Source organism: Anabrus simplex, chromosome X (genome assembly GCF_040414725.1).
Source record: "Anabrus simplex isolate iqAnaSimp1 chromosome X, ASM4041472v1, whole genome shotgun sequence".
In the NCBI taxonomy this organism is placed as follows: domain Eukaryota; kingdom Metazoa; phylum Arthropoda; class Insecta; order Orthoptera; family Tettigoniidae; genus Anabrus; species Anabrus simplex.
In genome coordinates this window covers 193,741,430-193,764,518 of record NC_090279.1, presented here as the reverse complement: position 1 = coordinate 193,764,518, position 23,089 = coordinate 193,741,430, and the positions used below count along the sequence as shown (strand labels likewise).

Below are 23,089 nucleotides of genomic sequence, written 5' to 3'. Positions count from 1 at the left end.
ACACTACAAATGTGAATCGCTCTACTCACGACAGTTATACTCAGCTAGAAGAGGGAACAGTCAACTCCGTTTCATCACTGTGAAGTAATATCACTATAACAAATAATGTGAGAGAAAATCTCATAGAGCGACCACTCGCGGGTTAAATCGAACAAGTTTTTCGTGAACAAATCAAAGTCTGTTGAGAAAAAAGTTGTAATTGCTTTGTACAAACTAGCTTCATCCGCTGAATATAGAATTGTTTCAACTCATTTTCCGTCGATGAGCTTCTGCATTTCCTTTTCTCGTATTATTTCCCATAACGTTACACTCTCTTCCGGCGCCCACAGATTTCTATTAATACTTCACATGGTAAAATTTATAAGGAGCACTAAGCAGAAATCAAAAGGACACGAATGAAATTACAAGAAGTACATTATAAACAAACTACAATCGAGCATCCGTATCATTTTCGAATCGATTTCAATACGTTCCGCGTTTCCATGATACTATATAGGTACTGAGTACGATTCGATCCCACTTTCTAGTAGGATCGACTTTGAGACTCAATACGAACTGAATGACTGAATTCCCGTTTCCGTGAGGTATTCAATACGGAAATCAAAGAGGGCTATGATATGAGATGAGTTTTACTCAACTGATGCGATGACAAACAGGGATTGGACGCGCGGTGGATATGATCTGAGGCATACAGTGACCAGGTTTGCCGTACACGGGTTCCACCATAAGGTATGCAGAACCTTCGGATTTCACAAGCCGGGACCAGACTGCGTATGTGTCTTCTGCGACTAACGATGTGATATATACCATGTCATCGAATGTGTCCGTAGAAAAGGAAGCTTGACACAATTGTGTCAATAACTGATGATGTTTTGCACGCATTCAATGTATAATATTATTCATGTATGTCTGAGTGCATTTAAGTGTATATATTATGACCATTTGGTTGCAATTTATTATATTATTAATACGGAAAGCGTATTCAAATCGATATGAATTCCCCATGGAAACGTGGTAACAGTATAGCGCGGAATGTCGAACGGGAACTGAAGTCATGGTTACCAACACCCCATCATCAACATGACATAACCTCAGCAGGAACGGGAGGGACATCCAACATCTTACATAAAGATCTCCATCTACGATCCATTTCTTAAGGCAGAATATCACCCTCAATGGAGGAAGAGGATGCGCAATCGTCGAAGAAGAAACATGGGCATCGTAACGACCAGATCTGCACCATTATTCACCAACCAGACAGATGCGAAACATATCTCGTCAACTGGTGGCGGAAAGCAGATGTTTCTAAAAGATGGCTGTCGGAACACAAACAACATCAACGAGTGCAGAAGCAACAGGGACTTCAACATAAGCAAGTAAAGAAACAATCATCAAAAGTCGAATTAAATGTAAGGTCATGTCCTACCAATAAATGGTGTTTCTCCACATGTCGAACACCACATTCTCCAGCTTTTGCCTATAAAAATAATTCGGCCCCAACTTCATTCGCTACAACAACTATCACAGAGAGGAACAGAAATATAGCTGTAAGTAAAATAATCCCACAAAAGAAATCAAATACGAAGCCACACAAGATAACTGGTAGTCGTTTGTACAAAAGTAATAGTCAAATTTTCAACTTTAGACATAATTTAAGCGCAGGAGACGCTTTGAAAGAATATAGGAAAGCTTACATGTATTCAACACGTAGACTGTTGAAAACGAACAGACAGGATCTGCAGACCCAAGTCGCAAATATAAGAATTAATAACAGATCAACATCGAAGATAAATTTAGCCGAGACAGGGCCAATTCAAATAGCACATGTAAGAACACGTAAGACATTATCCAAGGAGAGTTTGATAGAATCTGTGAGGGCTCGAGAGCCAATCACATTAGCTCCTGAGAAGATATCCTCGCAGAATACTCTCATATCCCCCAAGGTTACCATCACAGAACCCTTACAGACTGAAGCAACAAACACGGAACATCGGACCACTATGCTTTCCGCAAACCCAGCTAACCAAAACCCTCCGAAGAAATTCAGTGAAGGCAATGAAGAACACGCTAGAAGAAAACTAAATACTTTCAGTAAACAAGCAAGAAACCCAAGCGAGCTCGCTATAGATTTGAAGAATTCAAAATGGATTGTTAGACGTCAACCTAGAACTAGAGCAACTTTAAATGTTAATGTTATCCACATGTCCCCAGCAGTAATACAGTCCTGTTCCAGTGAGAACATTGGCGATTATACGGAATCTGCTACGGAAAAATCAAAAACTACTGATGAAATCAAGACTATACCTAGAGCACAACCTCCTGATCGCAAAAATAGAGGAAACTGTCAACCTTTCAATTCGTCAATGATTGCATTACAGAAATTAACAGAAGAATCCAAAAAGTCATTATTTAACATTCAAGAACGTATACAAGGTTATACAGATCAGGATCATAGGAATTTCAATTCAAAGGAGGACGTTCGTGTACCAGACGAAAAAACGAAGGAACTAGATAGTAAGAAAACTAAACCAATGACTAATACAAGAGATTTAAGCAAATCGCTTCTTTCTGGAATTAGAGTGACTAGTGTGCTAGATCTTCGTGATGGAAAATCTGATGATTCCCTACACGTGAAATTAACATCCTCGAAAACTGATACAAGGAACACTAATTCTTCGACAAGTGAAACGCTGAATGGTGAAAACGGGGAAAAATATGAAGCTACGAGCTGGAAGAAGTCCACCAACGACGGGCAAAATGCTGTGAGGGATTTAACAAGAACGTCCAAGTACGATGTTCTTCACCTAATTAAGAGAGATCCTGCATTACCTCTCGCGAGTGTAAACGCATTATTAGAAATTCAGAAGTCAATACTTGAGCAGACCCAGACGGACAGAAATCCTCACAAATTAACAAATTCAGACCACCCTGCAAATACTGATGACTCGTATGTAAATGATGTAAGCAATGGTGTTATGGAAATAGAGATCAAACCAAGAGAAAAAACGTTTACGGGAACGTCTCATACGAATAAAGAAAGGACAACCGAACAATATCTACGTGATAGCATGGCGAGAAAATCTGAGAACACAACCATCACTGAAGCTATTGCCTCGAGAAGTACAGAATCTAACAGGAAAAGCAGAAAATCAAAAGAATGCATGAACAAAAAGCCTAAGGCTCAGCAGCTGCATAATGAAGAGGTTTCCATAACAGAGAAATATAGAGAATACTTAGCTGATATCAGATACTTAAGAAAGGATCTTCACGAAAAATCCAGCCGGAAAGAAGTTTCATTCAGAACTTCACAGAGAAAGAAATCAGTCGATCGATCAAGACGGGAAGGACTCAGCAACACAAGTAGTCAAACAAGAATTTATCAATCAATTTCTTCATACCAGAAGAAAAAATCAGAAATTTTAGAACAATCAAACTCAATAGGTCTACAGGGAGATCCCATGGGAACTGAAGACAACACTAACACATTTATGGAAATGCGCAATTCTATATTTAAAAGCAGCCTAACAACAAAAGTGAAGGCCACAAAAAGTGTCCATAAGTCAAAAAATCCTCGAATAAATCTGTCCAAGGATAAACTGTCACCGACTAAGAGGCCTCTGCAGAAAATAATTAACGACCGTTCTCGTAGACTGAGCCCTGTACGGGGGGGTCGCGATCTTGCACCTTCTGCATGTGGCTCAGATTCTGGTCGACACGGTTTAAGTAACAACACTCGAGAAAAAAATCTACTTCCTGACTCGCCAGACAGGTACATATTCCCTCCTAGCCCACAACTAAAAAAACGGAATAATACACCGACACAAACAATTAACTTATTTGAAGAGGCATCGAAGCGTCTTTCATCAAGCTCCACTCGCTTAGAGGAAAATTCTCCCAGATCACCGCGTAAGAAACAAGTAGTGAATAAGGAGACACTGAAGAATTCGGAAGTTGAAAATTTGGTGATAAATGGGAGAACAGGTTCAACCGATCAAAGCTTTGATTCACAAAAAGAAGAAAAGGGTACGTCTACACAATCGACAGGTCCAGATCTTCCATACTTCAATACGATGCATCTAATGAGAACGAGTCAATTCTTAAGACGTGAAATTAGGATGAAGAAAACGTGTACCAGTGCGAATCAAACGTTTCAGCACACCAAGAAGGAGACTATGAAGACCTCGGTAGTTCATAAAAAAGTAACAGAAAAATTAAGTTCGCGTAAAAGTCAGAGAATCGACGTAGAAAACATTAGACTTCCAAAACTGACTACCAGATCACAAAACGAAGAGTTTTCCCCTAGGACAAAAAAATTAAGCAGAGATATTTATTTGCAACAGACTCACAACACAACGGTTGTAAACCAAATGTTCGAGGTCAATCAAAAATCGTCTAAAAGAAGTCCAAGAATATTAGAGGATCTTGTCGGAATAGATGCCCGAAAACTTTTGAAGACGGTCAGTTCAGCTGCAACTTCCATCAAGGAATCTGTAAAGAAAAGTCTGAAGATGGAGTAAGATCGCTTTGGTGAAGCGCATGAAGAGGAATGGTGAGTGATATGAGTCATACTGCATATCTACATTAAACAATCTGTTCTTTCATTCTTCCCTCAACAATGAATGATATACAGATCCTGCATCCACTCGGATATTCACAAATACTTGAGTCTGGCATTAGTTCTATTTAAGTTACTTGTGTTAGACTTTTTCATTTACTCGTTTCTCTCCAATCCTCCTTTGGTCAACCCATTTTCTTTCCTGGCCTCAACGCTTTTTAGCTTTCCTAGGTCTGTGAAAGATAATAGGTATTTTTTCCAAATCTAATTATTTCCAAAAATATTACTTCTCAGAGCCCTTTATTTCCACCTACATTTTTCCCAGTACATATTTTCTTTTGCATCTGATAGATTGCAGGCTATTTTTCCCAATCTATTTTTTTCCAAAATAATAAACGTTAAGCTAATCCTGAAGATCGTAGCATGAAGACAGCTACACAAATGATGTGCGCAATTGCTCTTATACCAATGGGAAACGTGATACAACAGTTCGATATTATTTTAGAAGATATTCTCGAAGGTTTTATGCCCGCAGCTGAATATTTTTGATTTAATTATAATAGTACGAAAGAAATATTCGTGAATGAACCATTTATTTGAAGGGTGGCATAACCGCTCTCAGGCAGTACTTTTTTTTTTTTTTGCTAGCTGCTTTACGTCGCACCGACACAGATAAGTCTTACGGCGACGATGGAACAGGAAAGGCCCAGGAGTTGGAAGGAAGCGGCCGTGACCTTAATTAAGGTTCAGCTCCAGTGTGACCGTGGGAAACCACGGAAAACCATCTTCAGGGCTGCCGACAGTGGGATTCGAACCCACTATCTCCCGGATGCAAGCTCACAGCTGCGCGCCCCTAACTGCACGGTCAACTCGCCCGGTACCAGGCAGTCCTGGGCCACCAACAGTCCAGCTTCCATAAACCCACACGGACACTGAATTGATGATAAGCCAGCCAGGAAATGGCCAGAAAACTAGAGTAAGTTTTTATTTCCAATTTACTTTACGTCGCACCGACACAGATAAGTCTTACGGCGATGATGGGAAAGGAAAAGGCAAGGAGCCTCAGGGGCTCTGAACTTTGGAGCGTGGGTTGGCGACCACGGGGCCCTCAGCTAAGTCCTGGCATTGCTTCTACTTACTTGTGCCAGGCTCCTCACTTTCATCTATCCTGTCCGACCTCCCTTTGTCAACTCTTGTTCTTTTCAGACCCCGACGATATTACGTATGGAGGCCTAGGGAATCTTTCATTTTCATGCCCTTTGTGGCCCTTGTCTTCCTTTGGCCGATACCTTCGTTTTTCGAAGTGTCGGACCCCTTCCATTTTTTCTCTCTGATTAGTGTTACATAGAGGATGGTTGCCTAGTTGTATCCTCTTGAAACAATAACCACCATCACCATCACAGCTGCACGACCCTAACCACACGGCCAACTCGCTTGATAAAAAGAATGTAAAAGAATAAAAAATACAATATGAAAGCTTCAAAGTCGAACTCAGTTCCGAAATGAGCAACGGATGTTTAATATATTTTTTTCCAAATATGAAGACTACCAAGAGGAAAATGATACCTTCGAGCTATTGGCCACAATGCGAAAATTCGCAGCCTATTTCGAGTAATTCGACCGGGTTAGGAATGGAATGAATGAAGCCCCCATGTAGCGGCGAAAATAGAAATTGTGCCGGCTGCCGAAGCCTATCGCACTCTTCTGTGGCATTGATTGATGACTGACGGTTGAAATGAAATTATATTGGAGAGTGTTGATGGAATGAAAAGCCCGCCTGGTGGCCATGATCGTTAAGGCGCTGAAGTCTAAAACGGTCTAACACCGAGGTTAGCCGGTTCGAGTCCCGTTGGTCGAAAAAATTTTCACCATCAGAATATTGGCCGGCAGAGTAGGGGAGGTGGTGGTATACAATTTCTAATCACTAGATTGCGTGCCAAAAGCCTGGATTAAATTCCAAACCTTTCCGCAGTGCTCATATGGAGTAAGGGCATATGACGCTGTTGATGGTGATTCGTCCGTCGGATGGGGACGTTAAGCCTTGAGCAGACCCCTTGTTGCTATTCGACAGGAGTAGGCTATGTACCCGCACCGGGTTTCACCCTCTCCCTACTATCATATATCACGTCATTCATTTCATCTCTCATTAACTCCTCTGATGAGGTTGACGCCAGGAAGGGCATCCGGTCATAAAAAACCCGCAACGACAGATTCATCTCACCTCATACCCGACCCCGTAAGGAAACGGGACAAGGGTTGGACAAAGTGTTGATGGAATGAAAGATGAAAGGGAGAACCAGAGTTCCCGGATAAAAACCTGTCCCGCCTCCGGTTTGTCCAGCACAAATCTCACATAGAGTGACCGTGTTTTGAACCATGGAACCCAGCGGTGAGAGGCCGACGCGCTGCCACCTGAGCCGCGGAGACTCTACTGGCCACAATGTGTCCTTGCAAATTGAGACTGAAAAGTGATAATGTAAATGTGAAACTATGGGATCTTTTTTCTATTGGGGAATCTGTTAAATAAAATACTTCGGAAAATGTGGGAATATTTGCTTTAGATAAATTTGTCCGCGGGAATACTTGCCACTGGAAATATTGTCCATTGGGAAACAGATTGGGATAAATGTCCCCCAACGCTACTGAGGTTTACATTAGAGATGGGAGTTACATATCGTAACATGATACTGCATCCTAATCCGTAACAGTAAGCTCTTCTGGAAATATTATGTTCCTCCGGAGATCCTAATTCAAAAGTAACTGTCTCAGGGAAACCAAGGAAAGGGCTTTCTGATTGGCTAACGGATATTAGGAAGCGTAGCAGCTCGCTTTAATCGCGCACTCTTGCGCAGGCGCGAGAGATACTTTCGTAACAGTTTACTGGCAGTACTAATATTCCTATCCTGTTACTTGTTGGTCGGATACAGATATTCTTTAGTTATTCAAAGGCTTTGTATTAGGGTTACTTAATATCCACAGCCTGTTTCAAGTCACTCGACCGGGTCAGGAAAGGAATGAATAAAGCCCTCATATAGCGGCGAGGATAGGAACCGTGCCGCCTGCCGAAGCCTGTCGCACTCCTCTGGGACAATGATTAATTAATCACAGATAAAATGAAATGATATTGGAAAGTGTTGCTGGAATGAAAGATGACATGGAAAACCGGAGTACCGGGAGAAAAATCTGTCCCGCTTCCACTTTGTCCAGCACAAATCTCACATGGAGTGACCGGGATTTCAACCACGAAACCTAGCGTTGAGAGGCCGGCGCGCTGCCACCTGAACCACGGAACATAATAATATTAATAATAATTTTAAACTTTTAAAAATTCTACCGCTTCATATACAGTAGTTCTGATTATGTACATGGATAGATCAGGTCCTGAAAAGCTGTCGCAAGTCCCATCACGTGAATCCGTGCGACCTGAAATTTCGTCATCGACTGCGCAAAAGCTGCTATCGTAATTTTTACAAGTATAAAATAGGAGTGATATACAGAAAAAAGACGCTAGACAAACCACTTACACTGTTGTTTACCACATATCCACAACCTTTTATATATGACGAAATACGATTCTGGAGCCTTTTATACTGGCTTTACAGAGCGAGTTGGCTACATGGTTTGTGTTATGTAACTGTTAGCTTGTATTCGGGAGATGGTGGAATCGAACCCCACTGTCGGCAGTCCTCGTGATGGTTTTCCGCGGTTTCCGATTTTCACACCAATCAAATGCTGGGACTGTTCCTCAGTTAAGGCCGCGGTTGCTTCCGTTCTAGTCCTGTCGTATCCTATCCCATCGTCACCGTAAGATCAGTTTGTGCCGTTGCGACGTAACAAAACAAATAACAAAAAAAGTACTGGGTTAAAATCTGCTTACGTCTTGCCTGATAGGCTTTTTCCTCAAGAACCATTTCGGAGGCATCTGAAGTGTATATGAAACTCGTTCATCAACATATTTTATAAAGTCTACCTGTATGCCAGTGAATGCTTGTCCATGAACTACAAGCTGGAGAAGCTAGAGGTCCTGGAAAGAAGAATCCTCAGAAAAATTATGGGAGCTGTCCAAACTGAAAGCGGATGGAAACTTCGGAACAACAATGAAGTTTATCAGAAGGTGGAAAGAATCTCAGAGACCATGAAGAAAAGGAGGATGGCGTTTCTTGGACATCTATACAGAATGAACCCAAACAGACTTACCAAACAGATATTTGATTACTTCTGGAGAAAAAAGACCACCTCAGCATGGATTAAGGAAACAAAGAAGGATATGGAAAGGTTAAACATCTTGGAAGACCAGCTGTTAGAAAATAATACGTTTAGGAACACACTGAAGAATTTGGAAGGTGTTCAAGCTGCGGGAAGAACTAGGAAGACCGGAAGAGCCTGGACAGATGAACAACGGAAGCAGGCCAGCGAACGCATGAAGGAGTATTGGACACAGAAAAAATTCCGCACGAAGAGAAAGAAATGGAGTTGTAGCGTGATCCTTAGTGGCCCATTCGCTTGTAAAAAGAAAAAGTCTGGTCCTAGAGTTTGTTTAATTACAGATCCTCGGACAACTATGAATGCACATAGCAGCCACGGCGCTTTTTATAAATGAAGGTTTAAAATTATTGGTTCTCGGTATGTAAATGGGCCATTGCAAAAATATTTTTCTAGGAATAGTTAAGAATGTGAGTGACAACCTGGCGAAAGGGATAGTGGAAGAGAAGAGAGCGAGATGAAGATACAGTATTGCTATTTATAAGTACTGTACTTACCAAGATGCGGTTAGGGGCTACAAGAGACAACAGGTATACGGGACGTTCCTTCCAAAAGTTGACCTGCAACTTGTATTACATTACGTTTATATCCTAATACTCCAACCTAATATTACAGTGTAACTGATACTCAGGAACATGATACTGGAAAGTAACCATTTGTTCCATCCCTAGTTTCCATCCTTTCGCCTTGCAAGTCCCTTGCATTTCCTTCGAAGGGTTAGACCTCTTCCATTCACCTCCCACCCCCACCCCTCTGATTGGAGTCAAGAGAAAATAGTTGGCCGGTAATACATGTCCTTTAAGCAATAATCATCATCTCTTCTTTCATTCTGTCCTCAAATCATCTCATCATTTTTATACCTGCACATTAAGTTACAGTTCTACTATCAAAATGCCCAACATGTTTGTCGAGGTTTAATGATGACGACTGGAGGGCGGATTCATATGCACTAAAACAGGTGGGTGGGGGATGCAGTCGAAGAATACACCCACGGTATCTCTACCTATCATAAGACGCGACTAAAAGGGGCGACCAAGGGATGATGACATTAGAACCATGAGAATACCTGTGATTAGTTCCATTATGTGTGGAAAATCATGGGTCGCTGTTACTTGCAACTAGTACCAACTTGCGAGAAAAAAAAACCATGGGTCTATGTTACATACGAGCAGTACCATTATGCGAGGAACACTACGGATCTGGGCGTTGCTTGTGATAATGTTCATCGTGTGCATTTCAACGGCCGGTTCCTCTGTGTTCAGAATGGGTCTGCATAGCACCACTTTATGAGAAATGCCATGGGTCTCCGTTGCCTGTGATTAGTGCCACTATGTGAGGAACACCATAGGTTTGTGTTGCCTGTGAGCGTTGCCATAATGTGTGATACACCGTGCGTCTACATTGCGTATGGTTAGTCCCACTATGTGAGTAAAACCATGGGTGTGCGTTGCCTGAGACCCTGAGAGGACTAGTACCATTATGTGAGGAACACCATGGGTCTGTGTTGCCTTTGAGCGTTGCCATAATGTGTGATACACCATGGGTCTACATTGCCTATGATTAGTACCACTATGTGAGCGACACCATGAGTGTACGTGGTCTGTAATTAGTTGCACTAAGTGAGGAACACCACGGAAATAGCGGCGCCCGTGATTAGTTCCACTATATGACGAACACCATAGGTCTACATTGGTTGTGAGTAGTACCCTTATGTGCGAAACACCATAGGTTTGTGTTACCTGTGAGTGGTGCCATTGTGTGTGACATACTATGGGTCTACATTTCATGTGATTAATACCACCATGCGAGAAACACCATGAGTCTACGTTACCTGTGATTAGTACCACTATACACCATGGTTCTGCTTTACCAGTGATTAGTACAATTATGAGGGGCCGCCGACCTGGATTTTGGACCCCTTTAGATAATAAGCATCATCCCAGTAATTAAGACATTGTGAATTGGATCCACTGATGGTTTCTGTTTCACGACCATTCTATCATCACAATTCGTTTTATATTCTAATCAGTGGATCCATTTTGAAGTTTTAATTTTCATGTCGTAGCAACCATCAGGAGCCTATGACCTAGCTGTTAGGCGCCTTTAAACAACAATTATTATATATATGCACTATTGCGTACTATGCAAAATACTTGTTTTTCTCCTATGTATAATGTTGGTTCTCCAAATATCCACTGCTGAAGTAAAACACTTGTAAGTTAGCTGCTTTTTCCTTCGGCATGATTGCTAGTGGTTACTGGTCATTACATAACTAAGAGACAAAGTATAGGTCACAGATCCAACTGGATCCAACAAAGCAGCGACTCCGGAGAGCTCGCAATGCGTTGAAGTGGCGCATTATCCAAACATAATAAATAACACGAAGGAAGACCAGTATTGATAGATAATTGGTATGGATTGGTGAGGTCGGGCTAGTGACAAGTTCTTAGGGACAAAGAAAATGCTGGTATTATTTAGTTTCAGGCTGTCTCCATTTTATTTCTTCTTTATAAGTAAAAATACGTTTTGGTGTGGGTGGGCTGGGTCCTGGCATGTATCGAGGAAGGATCTCTCCTTTCTTCTACTTCAAGTATCGTAAAACATCTTTTTCTACGATTCCAACATATGACCTGAATACCAAAACGCCACCGAAAAAAAAAACAAAAAAAAAAACAAAAAAACAAAAAACAAAACAGAATTACACCTTGTCAACCTGTCGTCAATATCCATACATACTGTTATGCCTTTCAGTGTTCAGTCTGCAAGCGATTTACTAATCGCTGCCACAATCCTCTATTTGTAACTAGTTCTATGACCTCGTTTAGTTTTATATCTCTTATCTTTAAATCGTTCGAAACTGTGTCTACCGAGCGAGTTGGGCGTGCGGTTAGAGGCGCGCAGCTGTGAGCTCGCATCCGGGAGATAGTGGGTTCGAATCCCACTGTCGGCAGCCCTGAAGATGGTTTCCCATTTTCAACCAGGCAAATGCTGGGGCTGTACCTTAATTAAGGCCACGGCCGCATCCTTCCCCCACCTAGGCCTTTCTTGTCCCATCGTCGCCATAAGACCTATCTGTGTCGGTACGACGTAAATAAACTAAGTCTAACCACTGTCGTCTTGGTCTCCCTCTACCCCTCTTACCCACTATAAGAGAGTCCATTATTTTCCTACGTAACCTATCCTCCTCCATTCGCCTCACATGACCCCACCACCGACGCCGGTTTATGCGTACAGCTTCATCCATCGACTTCATTCCTAACTTAGCCTTTATTTCCTCATTCCGACTAACCTCCTGCCACTGTTCCCACCTGTTTGTACCAGCAATCATTCTCACTACTTTCATGCCTGTTACTTCTAATTTATAAATAAGATATCCTGAGTCCACTCAGCTTTAACTCCCATAAAGCAAAGTTGATCTGTAAACAGACCGATGTAGGCCTAAGGATAGTTTCATCCTAGAGCTGACTTCCTTCTCACAGAGTAATGTTGATCGCAACTGCGAGCTCACTGCATTAGCTTTACTGCACCTTGAGACAATCTCACTTGCTATATTACCATCCTGGGAGAACACACAGCCTAAATTCTTGAAATTATCTACCTGTTCCAGCCTTTTATTCCCAATATGACATTCAATTCTCTTTGATGTCTTACTTACTGACATCAATTTAGTCTTAGAAAGGCTAATTTTCGTACCGTACTCATTGCACCTATTTTCAAGTTACAAGATATTAGACTGCAGGCTTTCGACACAATCTGGCATTAAGACCAAGTCGTCAGCATAGGCTAGACTGCTTCCTACATTTTCATCTAACTGAATCTCTCCCTGCCACTTAATACCTTTTTAGCCGGGCTGAGTGGCTTAGACGGTTGAGGCGCTGGCCCTCTGACCCCAACTTGGCAGGTTCCATCCTGGCTCAGTCTGGTGGTATTTGAAGGTGCTCAAATACGTCAGCCTCGTGTCTGTAGATTTACTGGCACGTTAAAGATATCCTAGGGGACTAAATTCCGGCACCTCGGCGTCTCCGAAAACCGAAATAGTAGTTAGTGGGACGTAAAACAAATAACATTATTAAAATACCTTTTTATATATTGTTTTATATAAAATAATAAGAAAACTGCAATTATGCATTTATATGTACGTATGTCAAGAATATGCTCGTATTATGTAGGCTATATATGCATTTATGTGTACGATAAAACTAAGCCATTCAATTTCAAATGGTATGAATAGCTTTTATTTCTTATGGGCATATAATTCCCGAAGCAAACACATCATGCAAATATGCCAAAATCCTTCCTCTAATGATGACTGATGTTTTCAGTATGAGCAGTGCAGTGGCGGCGCTGCCGGCGGCGCTAGTAGGAGCAGCGGCTAATGCAGCCTCTAATGTGGCCTGGTTCGTGCCTATGATGGTAGCAGCTATCGCGTATTTTCAGTATGAGCTGATGGACCCTGAGTCGAGACCCATCGACGTGGCCACAGAACTTCTGCACCCTGAATACGATTTCATAGTGGTGGGGGCAGGCTCTGCTGGTGAGTATGGGATTTTAAATAGTAATTAGGATGATAAAACGTTTTTTAAAAATTCTCAGTAAGAATTTACATATATTGTCCATCTGTTCAGTACAATAACACATTACCACTTAAATTAAATGGCCTATCTAAACATTATGTCTAAAGGACATGTTTCGACCTTGGTAAGATCATCCTTAGCTTGAGGAACAAGAAATTTATATGTAAACATATTTATGTGTTAATTATTACCAAGAAATTAAAATATGTATTTAAGTCAATACGGAACCGAAGTTGAAATTTATCATATGTAATGATAAGAATGGATGAAAACCATAACGGTATAAATAGCATTTTTATCATTCAGAGAAAAAGGCATTTAAACACCTTAACACTCATATAAAGCATGTTATTTGTAGTTATACCACCTATCACTAGAGCGCAGAATATTACCGCTATCACTTGTATCTCTTTGCTGGTGAAAGGATACATCCTCCCGGAGTTACATCCCGCACTTAACTCATTTTTTAATGTCAGTTATACCGTGATGGTTTTCACCCATCCATTAATGTTAGAGACATATTCAAGTGCACCGATTAAGCTGTGGATTAGGAATGTGATTAAGTGCAAACCAGAGCGAAGAGCACTAACTTCGTCACATGTAACTAACTAACTGTAACTAATAATAATAATTTCAATAATCATCCGCACAAGGCTCACAACTTTTGCGCGTGTTTGGCGCCCATGACTCACAATACATTAAGTTGTCATCATCATCATCATCATCATCATCATCATCATTTCCCAGCTCCAGATTCCCGAGTGTGGTGTACAAGCGCTCACCACTTCTTCTTGTCAAAGTATAGTTCCTGTTCCTCTATGTCCTCCCACTTGACATTCCTCTTGCTGACCTTCGATTTCATCGTATCTGTCCATCGATTTCTTGGCCTTCCCAATCGTCTCTTTCCCTCCCATTTCTCCCCCCCCCCCTGTGGCTGGGGGCGGTAGAATAACACCCACGATCACCTGTCTGTCGTCAAGGCGACTAAAAGGGATACAGAGACTCTCAACTTGGGAGCGTGGGTTGGCGAACACGGGGCTCTTGGCTGTGTCCTGGCATTGCTTCCACTTACTTGTGCCAGGCTCCTCACATCTGTCCTATCTCACCTCCCTTCGTCAACTCTTGTTCTTTTCCGACTCTGACAGTTTTAGGTATCGAGGCCTAGGAGTCTTTCTTTCTCACGCCCTTTCTTTGGTCGATACCTTCATTATTCGGAGTGTCGGATCCCTTCCATTTTCTCTCTGATTAGTGTTATATAGAGGATGGTTGCCTAGTTGTACTTTCTATTAAAACAATAATCATCACCACCACTATCTCACTTCTCTGTCAAAGTAATTCCTTGCTGTTCTCGTTCCGTCCGTCCTCACAACATGTCCAAACCATTGTAGCCTGTGTCTTCCCAAAAGCTCGCTAACACGCATTTAATGCCAGCCTCCTTCCTGCTTGCTTCATTTCTAATCTTGTCTTTCCTGGTCTTTTGGTTTATTGTTCTGATGAATTTCATTTCTGTTGACTGAATTTTACTAATGCAGGGTGCATGTTTTCCAGTATAAGTGAGAACCGGAAGGAAGTAGGAATGAAACATGGTCAGTTTTTCTTTCTGGGGGTATTTTATCATCCCACAGTAGATTTCTCATTTAAAAATAAAATTGAGAAGCTTTCCAAGTCCTAATAAATATTTTTATTGTGTTATCTTTTGAAAAGATACTTCCAAGGTATTTGAAGTTAGAAACAGACTGTAACAGTGATCCCTTCAGTACAATATTCGAAACTGCGCCTTTCCTGTTGATAGTCATTTCAACATTTTTTGGGTTATTGATGTTTAGTCCATATTCTTTATACTTGCCCTTCCAAATATTTAGTTTCTCCTGTACTTCTGCTTCATTTTCTATCCAGATCAGAAAATAATCTGCAAATATTAGAGTGTTATACTCTTTGCAACATACTTTGGTAGATTTATGATCTGATCCACGAAAATCATGAACTGGTGACAAGGGACATCCCTGCTTTGGGTTTCAAACTAATTTGATCTTCCATCCCCTACAGCTAAAGCATTTATGATAAATCATCTTTACTTTATCATTCAGGAAGTTTGGCACATCTATGCCTTCTAGGCATTCCCGGATTATCTCCCTAGGCAGACTGTCGTAGGCCTTCTCAATGTCCATAAAAACCATTACGAAGTTCTTATCATTAAGTCTGATATTTATTTCCGTAAGTTGAAATGACTATTCTATAACCCATCATCCATCACCTGTTATATAGCTACTATACTTGTGGATACCCTCAAGAAATATTAACTCAACTGGTTTAATGGTTTCAGATAAAAGTGCACCTTTAGAGAAAAAATGCATTAAAATAATATTTTACACAATAATTTTTCTTTTTTGAAATGAATGCATAAATCATGCCAAATTTCTGTTTCGGGTTAAAGAAGAACTATATAATGCACGTGTAAAATTTGAGTGTTCTATGTACAGTAAGATGGAAATAAGGTGGCATCGTAAGAAACATGTTTTGTTATGCTTAGTTCTTCTATTCTCAAACAATACCATATATGTCCTCAAGACGTCAAGTCTATTATGGTCTGACACCGAGGTTAGCCAGTTTGAGTCCCGTTAGTGGAAACATTTTCACCGTCAGAATGTTGACCGGCAGGGTAGGAGAGGTGATTATATATAATTCGACAGGAATAGGCTACTGATGAGACACCAGGTTTTAACCCCCCCTCTACGCCCCCCCCACATATATATATATATATATATAGAGAGAGAGAGAGAGAGAGACGCGCAGATTGCCCACGGACATCAAAGGGAAAGACCTGCAGCAGGCGAGGCGAACATGACCTCGGACACTCCCTAAAATAAATAAATAAATAAATAAATAAATAAATAAATAAATAAATAAATAAATAAATAAATAAATAAATAAATAAATAAATAAATAAATAAATAAATAAATAAATAAATAATGTTATTTGCTTTACGTCCCACTAACTACTTTTACGGCTTTCGGAGAAGCTGAGGTGCCGGAATTTTGTCCCGCAGGAGTTCATTTACGTGCCAGTAAATCTACCGACACGAGGCTGACGTATTTGAGCACCTTCAAATACCACCGGACTGAGCCAGGATCGAACCTGCCAAGTTGGGGTCAAAAGGCCAGCACCTCAACCGTCTGAGCCACTCAGACCAGAAATAAATAAATAAATAAATAAATAAATAAATAAATAAATAAATAAATAAATAAATAAATAAATAAATAAATAAATAAATAAATAAATAAATAAATTAATAAATAAATAAATACATTTTTCTTTTGCTATTTGCTTTACGTCGCAGCGACACAGATAGGTCTCATGGCGACGATGGGACAGGAAATTCCTAGGAAGGGAAGAGAAGCGGCCGTGGCCTTAATTAAGTTACAGCCCCAGCATTTTCCTGGTGTGAAAATGGGACACCACGGAAAACCATCTTCAGGACTGACGACAGTGGGGTTTGAACCCACTATCTCCCGGATGCGAGCTCACAGCTGCGCGCCCATAACAGCACGGCCAACTTGCCCGATAGAAAATAAATAAATAAATAAATAAATAAATAAATAAATAAATAAATAAATAAATAAAGGGACGATGCAAGAACTCGAGAAGACGACAAAGAAGCTTCTGAGGAAATTTCTGGGTCCACAGAAGACTACTGATGAGACTTGGAAGGAAAGAAGGAATGTAAACTGAAAAGATCACGGACACAATGCCGAAACGAAGTTTGAAATAAGTAAACCCGTTTCCTCACCCCGAGGTAGTGCAGCTCTTTTCAGGCACACCCCCAGTGGAGGTGAGCTGCATGAACCATTTCAACCACATACCAGCACTCCTGCTATTCTTAAATTTCTCGCAGTACCGGGAATCGAACCCGGGCCCCTGAGGAAGGCAGCTAATGACACTAACCTTTACGCTACGGAGGCGGACAAGGGTGAAATTACCTAGCAAGAATGGATGACAAAACACTGACCGAAAGGATCTTCAGATACGTGATGGCATTAAATGCCACCTTCAAGTGGGTAGGAGAGATCAAGAGAGATGCGGAAGGAGTTGGAATTAAACTAGAAGAGATTCAGAAGAAGAGTCGACAGTTTAAAATCACTAAAAGAAAATCCACAACAAAAGAGACCCAAACGGATCATTTCCGCAGAGGAGAGAAAGATGAGGAACGAAAGAATGAAGAAGTTCTGGGAAGAGAAGAGAAGAAAGGCAAAGAAACCTCGAGTTCCATGCTGTCCATAGGTGGCGAAATTCCGATACAAAAATAATGAATGAATAAATTGTTAATACGTGATAACTTCCTACAGTATTACATTTCTACTATCATAAGTTATAGATATCAGGAAAACAGGCTGAGATTTAACGTTAAATCAACATTTTATAACTACCATTACATTTTCTTAATACTTCTATTTTTAACAACAATGCTCTGAACTCATTTTCATGAACCGGTAGTTTTTAGTTACCTATTACTTTCCTATATTTTTTAAATTAATGGAATAACGTTGGCCTATTTCACGACCTGACAGTGAAGAGAGGACGGGTAAGACCAAGATTACGATGGATGGACTCTGTGAAGAACAGCAAAGGACAACTGAACCTGGACTGGAGCACAGTGTTGGATGAGGAATGGTGAAGAGACAGGACGAAGTGGAGACGAACCATAATTGCCCCCACCCGGTGTTAGTTGGAAAAGGGGATACGATGATGAGGGTGATGATGATGATAATGTAGAAAGTTAGAGTACCGTAATTAGAAAACAGGGAGTGTCTTAACAAACACCCTATATTCACCATTCTTCAGGACTAATGGAAAAAAAATCCACCTTCAGTGCGTCTGAAGTAAGTGGAACACCTTCCGCGAAGATTAAAAAGCTCTTCTTCTTCTTCTTTCCTAGCGTTTAGTCCCGCATTGGAGCAGGGTCTGCGTTTAAACATACCATCCTCCACTTCCTGCGATCAAGGGCGTCAGCTTCAGTGATGCCTACAACACCCATGTCTTCCTTGACGCAGTCGAACCATCGCTTCTTAGGACGACCTCGGGATCGAAAACCTCCAGGATCAAATTGGACGGCTGTATGTATCACTGAGTCTGCAGGGCTTCGGACGACATGACCATACCATCTAAGTCGTGCTTCTCGCATCTTCTCTGGGTTAGATGCCACTCCCAATCCTTCGGAGATCTTCATTTCTGACATGATCCAATCTTGTAACAATAGCAAACGAAGGTCGTACATGCTGTTAGTTACATCGCTGGCAACGAGTGTCCAGAGATTTTTGGCCACACGCACTTTCATTTTAGTAACATACACCTATTTTATATTTTTGGATTTAGGAATAGGTGATTTTTTAAAAATTACTTCTTTTATCTAGATGTTCTTAAATTATATATTTTTTTGTATGCTGTTATAGGTGCGGTGGTGACGAACCGCCTGACCGAGGTCGAACCATGGACGGTATTACTGCTGGAGGCTGGAGGGGATGAGACTGAGATCTCGGACGTACCTCTTCTAGCAGGCTATCTCCAGCTCAGTCAGTTAGACTGGAAGTACAAGACAGAACCGCAAGGAACTGCCTGTCTAGGTAAGTCGCATACAGTCGAACTTCGAATTGCTTATTTAGCACGAAAACGGTTCGAGTTCTCGAATATTCGAGGTATGGAAAACGAACATATGGCTCCACAAAATGTGAAGGTTGGGGCATGTCATGGCAACTTTTTCTTTTCATCATATTTGCAAGGTGCTACCATACAATGCTCATAGTACATGGGCACAGCACGACATGTAGATTTGTTGGACAGGTATCAGGCACAAGGAGATGGAACTGCAGTTGTGAGTCAAGCTCCGTGCAGAGTGGACGTGACGAGACAAGTACTGGAACAACCGCCATGCTCACCGGACATGTCTCCGTGCCATTTTGATCTTATCCCCGGAGAGAAAGGACCATTGCATTGGAGATGGTTTTGGACATGAGAGGACATTGCAGACGCTGTGACACACGATACTGCGTGTTGTGGACAATCTAGGGGACATTTTCACGCCCTTCGCGGCCCTCGTCTTTCTTTGGCAGATACCTTCATTTTTCGAAGTGTCGGCTCCTTTCCATTTTTCCCTCTGACTAGCGTCAATAAAGGACGGTTGCCTAGTTGTACTTCCTCTTAAGACAATAATCACCACCACCACCACTACTTTCACTATCAGAATGTTGGCCGGCGGGGTAAGAGAGGTGGTAGTATTCAATTTATAATCGCTAGATTGCGTGCCGAAAACCTGGATTAAATTCCAAACCTCTCCGCAGAGTTCATAGGGAGTGAGGGCATGGGGACGTTAACCCTTGAGCTGAGCCCTTGAAGCTATTCGGTACGGGTAGGCTAAGTGCCAACACCGGGTTTCACACTCATCCTTCCTACTATTATACATCACGTCATTCATTTCATCTCATCGACTCCTCTGATGACGCTCACGTCAGGAAGGGGATCCGGTCGTAAAACTTACTACGAAGACTCATCTCACTTCATATCCAACACCGCTGAAAAACGGGACAAGGTTTGGACACACATACAAGAAATTGACGTGTATTTGGCCCTGTTTTACGGCTGGATAGCCTTCCTCCCTATGTGGAGGAATCTATTCGCTTTTGTTCGTTTTTGCAGTGGTTTGCATGTAACATGACGAGAAATGTATTAAGGGTAACACAAAACAAACCCCAGTTCCCGGGCCCTAGGAATTTTTTATATGCAGTTAAAATTTTCGGTCCGGGCGGGAATCAAACCCAGGGCCCTCTGAAACGAAGGCCACTACGCCGATCATTCAGTAAAAGAACCAGACTTTTGAAATACTTAAGATTGATGCTTTCACGGGCCGTAATTGTAGACGTGATAATAACATACCTGCCAACTTTCCCGATTTAGGCGGGAGACTCCCGATTTTCGACAGTTTCTCCCGCCTCCCGATTATTCTACTATTTCTCCCGATTTTAGCTTATTTTTTTGTGAACTCCAAACATTTGATTTCAAATCCCGCCTTTTCAGCTTTATACGCGAGTGGCCGGAAGTCCTTCGCTCATTGGCCGCTTTCAAATGAAATATCGACGTTTGTTAATACGAGAAATGCGCGCGAATGTGCGATGTTTATTGAAACCTGTATATCGTGACGCGAATATCGATCGTCAATCTCTCGTTCTCGCGTGCTATGCTATGTTCGTGTTCATTCGCATCAGTCTAGTCGATTCTCGAGATTAGTTGCTAGAATTTTGGAGTCGTTTTTAGTAATATTAGTGACAGAATGAAAAGATAGAGACTAGTGATTTTAGTAGCCCTTTGGAGACAGTTCTGGCAAATTTTAATTTATTGCTTGATAAATAGCATTATGCTTCTTATAATCGCGCGGGCGCATGATGCAATATATTAATCTACGCATGGCATCGAAGCGCATAACTGATTCACACGTGTGGAGCATGAGTTCATACTATTTTCGGAAGGCTTATCAGAGACCGATCATCTATCTTCTCACATACTTCATGTGAGGGAATAGAGATGTGTAATTTTTAGCCTTGTAGCCTTGTATATAGCAACATTCGGGTTTGAGGCAAGTGTTATAATAATTCCATAGTACTCCTGTATTGTTTGAAGTTGTGACAGTGTTCTTAATTGTTATTAGAAGGGGTATTGAATTTAATGTGTGATTATGGGGAAGCCGTCATATAGTATGTACAAAGTTAAAGAACCGGACTGAGTGAGTTGGTGCCGTGCGGTTAGGGGCGCGCTGCTGTTGGTTTGCATTCGGGAGATAGTGGTTCGTACCCAACTATTGGCAGCCCTGAGGATGGTTTTACATGGTTTCTCTTTTTCACATCAGACAAATGTTGGGGCTGTACTTTACTTAAGGATACGGTACTTCCCACCCCTAGGCCTTTCCCATCGTCGCCATAAGACCTATTTGTGACGGTGCTAGGTAAAGCAGATTGTAAAATAATAAAAACTAAGAAAAAACGTATTATTGGTACGTAATTTCAGAAAGTTATGTGTAAAATTGGTATAGGCCTATACAGTATCAGCAAATACATGCAACCTTCGTTGTCTGCTGTCGAGGAGCTGGATAATGAAGAAATATTTTTCTTCTGACTAGGTACGTGAATTTAATTTCTTAAATGATTAGGGCTTAATTATCATTCAAATGAAGTGCAACTGGATTATGGTAGTTAATTTGATTTAGCGACTTTTAATTTAGAATTTGGTGACTTTTGGCCAACACTGGTTAGCAACACTGGTTCGGATGCTTCTATTGTTGAGTGTTCTGTTTCATATTTGTGTTCAGTGTTGTTCTGTCCTGTTCGGTTAGATGCGTGCATGTGTTTTAGTGAAGCATATCCAGTATTTATTGACGTTTTTATAGTGGGCTGAATGTTATTTGCTTTCCCGAATCCCTGAAGGTGGTTTGTTTTCGTGTTAAGTGGCTGTTTATAGATTATAATGCAAATTTTCGTCATATTGTAGTGTTTTTGCTTGGTATTTTGAATTTTCACTATGGCCAAGAAATACAGTTCTGTTTTCTTGAAACAGTTTTCGGAACAGTTTCCGTGCATTATTGAATCCAGGAAAGGTCCATCTTTTGCATTTTGTACTGTTTGTCGATGTGATATTTCTGTATCACATGGTGGAAAAAGTGATGTTTCAAAACACATGGAAACAAAGAAGCACCAAGAAAACGTCAAGTGTATAGACAGTAATACATAACTAAATTTTGCTGTTAAAATTGAAGGTGATCGGGTGATAAATGCCGAATGCTTGTTTACAACATTCATTTTGGAGCATAATTTGCCACTTAATTGTGCAGATCATGCAGGTCACCTTTTCAGAAAAATGTTCCCGGACAGTGATATTGCAAAGAAATACGGCTGTGCAAGAACAAAGACTGCTGCAATTATTGGAGAAATGGCAAAGAAAGAGAAAGAAGAAATAGTAGAAACTTTGAAGAAATGGCAATTTTCTGTTTCAACTGATGGAAGTAACAAAGGAGATTGTAACCTATATCCCATTGTTGTTACTGTATATAATCAGAAGAGACAAAAAATTGAAAGCTGCTTATTGTCTGTACCTAACTTGAAAGGGGACTCTACTGGTGCGAATATAGGTGCCCTTCTTCTCAACACTCTGAAAGAGTGCAATATTCCACTTAATAACTGTTTAGCCTTATGTTGTGATAATGCACCGGTAATGGTTGGAGTGAAGAATGGAGTTGCTGGTGTGCTGAAACATGATATGCCTGATCTCTTTGTTGTTGGTTGTCCCTGTCATTTGTTAAATTTGGCTGCAGAAAAGGGAGCATCATGCTTGCCATTCAGGATTGATGATTATTTGGTGGACATTTACTATTTTCTACAAAGAAGTACTAAGAGAAAAGAGAAACTGAAACAATTTCAGGAACTGTACAATGCCGAGACTAGGAAAATTTTAAAGCATGTGTGCACCCGTTGGCTTTCTGTAGGCAAATGTTTATCCAGGTTGTTAGAACAGTGGCAGCCTTTGTCCAGTCTGCTCAATTATGAAGTAAAGTCTGGTAAGACAGGTCAGCTTGGAAGTCTAAAAACTTACCATATTCCTAAAATGAAACAAACATCAGTAGAAAGTGCTGCCCCTTCAAGGAAAAGAACCAATGAATCA

The 23,089-nt window shown here is 41.1% G+C and overlaps 1 protein-coding gene across 1 annotated transcript in view; it reads left to right on the top strand.

The window, feature by feature from the left end:
• The first annotated feature begins 13,141 nt into the window (after positions 1 to 13,141).
• The window catches only part of LOC136886773 (glucose dehydrogenase [FAD, quinone]), a 28,009-nt gene continuing 18,061 nt past the window's right edge, over positions 13,142 to 23,089 (top strand). The window contains exons 1-2 of the mRNA XM_068230472.1: positions 13,142 to 13,352; positions 18,841 to 19,011. Coding sequence (XP_068086573.1) covers positions 13,142 to 13,352; positions 18,841 to 19,011 — 382 coding nt within the window. The remainder of the gene's footprint in view (positions 13,353 to 18,840; positions 19,012 to 23,089) is intronic.